General features: G+C 32.2%; 1 protein-coding gene and 1 long non-coding RNA gene across 3 annotated transcripts in view; one reads left to right on the top strand and one right to left on the bottom strand.

Moving 5' to 3' along the window:
* The window catches only part of LOC136796614 (uncharacterized), a 557,216-nt gene that overhangs the window by 339,575 nt on the left and 213,867 nt on the right, over window positions 1-3,774 (top strand). The gene's annotated exons all lie outside the window — the stretch shown is intronic.
* Window positions 1-3,774, bottom strand: part of LOC106679018 (modular serine protease) — a 25,361-nt gene that overhangs the window by 16,632 nt on the left and 4,955 nt on the right. For both annotated transcript variants that reach the window (XM_067050821.1, XM_067050820.1), the window contains exons 2-4: window positions 1,885-1,926; window positions 1,654-1,809; window positions 1,454-1,572 (exon numbers count right to left, since the gene is read on the bottom strand). In XM_067050821.1, the coding sequence (XP_066906922.1) occupies window positions 1,454-1,572; window positions 1,654-1,809; window positions 1,885-1,926 (317 nt within the window). The remainder of the gene's footprint in view (window positions 1-1,453; window positions 1,573-1,653; window positions 1,810-1,884; window positions 1,927-3,774) is intronic.

Raw genomic sequence — 3,774 nt, forward strand, 5'->3', positions numbered from 1 at the left:
TATATATATATACCACATGACGCCCCAACATATCAGCCTTACCAAATCTAATGATAGGCGGTAAAACATCATTCTTATATATTTTTTTTGTATTATTTCCGATCTTGAAATTGATTCTATTCAAAGTTTATATTCACTTCATTAACAGTTATGATGTTGCATGATAACTCTATAAAAAAATTGTATCAGCCCCAGACCCTGAAGACAACCCACCCTGGGCACCGAAAATAATCAACTGGTTCCCTTCCTTTTCTTTATGGCTATCTATATACCACTATATACTAGTGTTCATTAAAGAGATCGTAATACAAAAAAAATCAATCCTTCCCCACTGGACTCGCCCCGCCAAGACCCCACTTTTGATATTAGCTTAAAATGGGATTAGAACACTTTATGATAGTTAAATCGAGCATTATTTAAAAAGTGCCTGAAATTGGAAAACGGCATGAAACCCTCCACTCCCACCCTCCATGGTTGCCTTTCTTATCTTTCTTTAAATCCAGTAAATTGGTCGATGTTCGACATGTCACAATCTCACAAGAGGAGATCATAGCAAACACAAAAAAGGCAATCCTTCCTCACCGGACCCGCCCCGCTAAGGTGCGATAGAAAGTGCTTACAAAATAAGGTAGCACTTTCTATCAACTACTGTGGACATAATGGTCTACAGCACAGCTGGTCTTTCGTTTCGTGACGTCATTCTCTATTTAGCATACCTACTAACAAACCCCTAACCAGGTTAAATGTTATATTGTTTTAAAATGCTAAAAGAAGGAAATATTTCTCCATTTAACACAACTTATTCCCACTTTACAGGTTAAACTAAAGATCATGAAAAGCCATCTTATCCTCAAATGACACATTTCATGAAATATAAATAATTACAGTGGTGTATCCCAATTATATTCGGACAGTAGACAAATATATTTATGGCATAAAAAAAAATAAAAATAATTATTTAAATAAAAAAAGTCAGTTTTAGTTATAAAGTCCGAGGCGAAATGCTCCATCCACTTCTTTCCTTCGTTCCATCTTTCTCCCTTCGCCGTTCCATTGATCATTTCCCTGCTTCTACTGTTTCCCCCTCCTTCCTTTTTTCCCATCCACTCCTTGATGTCTAAAACGTAATATTTCGGAAGAAATTTTAAATTTTGTAGACAACTATTTTTTTTATTTTCTACATGAATTTGTCTCCTAAATACGTTTGGTATAACAATATGAACAAGTTCGCTTTCCTCTTTATCATGAATCATTTAACTTACAGAATATAAGTTAAAGTAAAAGGTTAACTATTTTCTCTCCTAATAACTACTTGTCTATGTAAACATTGTACAAACATATACATAGAAGTTTAAAAGGAGAAATAAAGTCTTTAGGCAGTACTTGTGGGAGTCATTTCAACTTCATGTCCCTCTTTTCTGTTTAAGTTCCTGACACATACAATTCCACATACCTCAAGTCGTTGCTCGTGAACTTCTCTGTGCTCCCAAGAACTGTTTTTTTTCCCTACTGCGATGACCATTCGGCTGTAGTCAATATCCTGCTCGGCCTCGTCGTAAACACAATGCGCAGCTAAATAAATACATTAAACTTAAAATTGAATTTAATTACAACCACATAATTGAAATAAATATATTGCACTAATATTTTTACCGGTCACGACAACATTTGTGTAGATGATACTAGCACCGCATATGTATTCGTACTTGGAACTGTTGTTCATTCTAAACAATGCGGCATGCCATGGGAACTCATTGTTCTTCGATGAATCATCATGTGCAATAGAATTATTATATCTTATTCCACAATCTGAAAAGTATTTAAAATATATATAAGATATAATTAATGAGTTTATTATATAAAAATAACGAAGGAATTACATACCTCCTATTTCATAAGCATTTATCTCATTGTAGCCAAATGTAGCTGAAAAAATCAAACAGGCTTAAACATCTAGGGACAGTATTTGAAATGATTTAAATTGAAGTTATGGTAGTATTTAATTGAAGATGGTAAAATTAATATATAATTGAATCTGACGGGAGCCGATGCAGAATTTTTTTTTTATAGTTTATTTATTGTTATTTACAACTCTATACATATATATACATCAAGTAAATTTGCTGTAAGTGATATTGTGGGTATATAAAATATGTGGGGAATTTACCTATTGATAGATCTCCAAAAACATTTCTAGATGAGATCTTCTTTTCAGGTGCCTCGGAGGATTTTCAGGAATGGAAGAGGATCTAAGGCTAGAAACGAGTTGGTTTGGGTGGTTGGAAAGTTTATCATGGAAGGATTGGTATCTGGTTCTGGCCAAATCGGCAACATATGGGACATTGAGGTCCTGATGGATAATTTGATTTGTGACAAAGTAAGGAGCATTAAGTATTTTGGACTGTAAGAATTGGATTCGAGAGGAATTCAATGGTTTAATGGAGCCCCATAGCTCTACTCCGTATGTCCAGATAGTCCTTATAACAGTAATCTAGAACAGTCCTTTGTAATGGATTGGCAGTTTGGACCGTTTGTCTAGTAAATGTTATAATAGTCGAAATCGACGAGCAGTTTACTGTCTTTTCAGTCTTGTAGAAAAAAATTTAAATTATTTTATACATTTCATTTATTTTATGGAATTAAGCCTTTGAAGACTAACTAAAAAATATACTTCTTCCTTAATAAAGTGGCTGCAACAAAAAGTGACTTTAAAATTTAACTAATTCTTTATTTAGTGCTTTGTAATATTAAAGCTATCTACCGAATGAAAATTTATATTTATAACATTAAATTATAATAAGTTATCAACAATTTGATTAATAATGGAGCTATTTACGTAGTAGATACAGTTATTCAGAGTCCAAAACATTTTTCGTTGTTTGATATTGTAACTAATTCTATCTTATTCTTCACAATGTATTTACTAATTTCAATTGTAATATTTTGATAGACACATACAATCTGAGATACGATTTTCAATCAACCAATGGTTTTACTTCCAATTACTTATATATGGAAAGGGAAAGTACTAAGATCGTACAAAATTTCGAATTCGAGTTTTCGACGGAAATGAATGTGAGAGCGTCCCCTGAGTGGTCTGTATGAACAGCCTAGCTCAAAAACGAAAACTTTTACGAAAATGAAATTACATATTTAAGGCGATGTGACAACTTTAAAAAAAAAAGATAGACTGGAAGTGTCAGTTCATACAATCGATTTTTATGAAAACTACTCAATCGATTTTGATTTAACCCGCCATCTCTATTATTTACTATAATAGTGTGACAAAGCTTAATTGACGAATATTTAAAAACCTTTCCTCTAAAGCTCCTTTTTTTTTTTATTAGAAAAGTAGAAAAAATTAAGAGTAATCTCGCTTAGCAACTATAAAACAAATAAATAGAAAATATTAAAGAATTTTATGATAGTAAAAATAAAAATAGATCGGACGGGAAGAGCAGTGACCGCCCAAAATTTCTAATTGCATTACGACTTTTTAAAGGATCTTTTTAGGAACAAAATAATATTCATTATTTCCCGCTAAAATACAAATTGTATAGTGACAGCAAATTTTTGGTCTTAAGTTTTTTTTTTTTTTTTTCAAAAATATCAGTAACACCAGTCTACCAATACTTTGAGACACATATAGAGTGGTAACTGAAAGTTGTATGATGTGAGCTAGGCACTATATAATAAAGAAAATAAATATTTTCGAATTTACTGTCTTTACGAACGCAGTACAGAATTTTATTATCTCTCAATCGAGGAGTGACA

Source organism: Halyomorpha halys, unplaced genomic scaffold (genome assembly GCF_000696795.3).
Source record: "Halyomorpha halys isolate HHAL.00 unplaced genomic scaffold, Hhal_1.1 Scaffold172.1, whole genome shotgun sequence".
Lineage (NCBI taxonomy): Eukaryota > Metazoa > Arthropoda > Insecta > Hemiptera > Pentatomidae > Halyomorpha > Halyomorpha halys.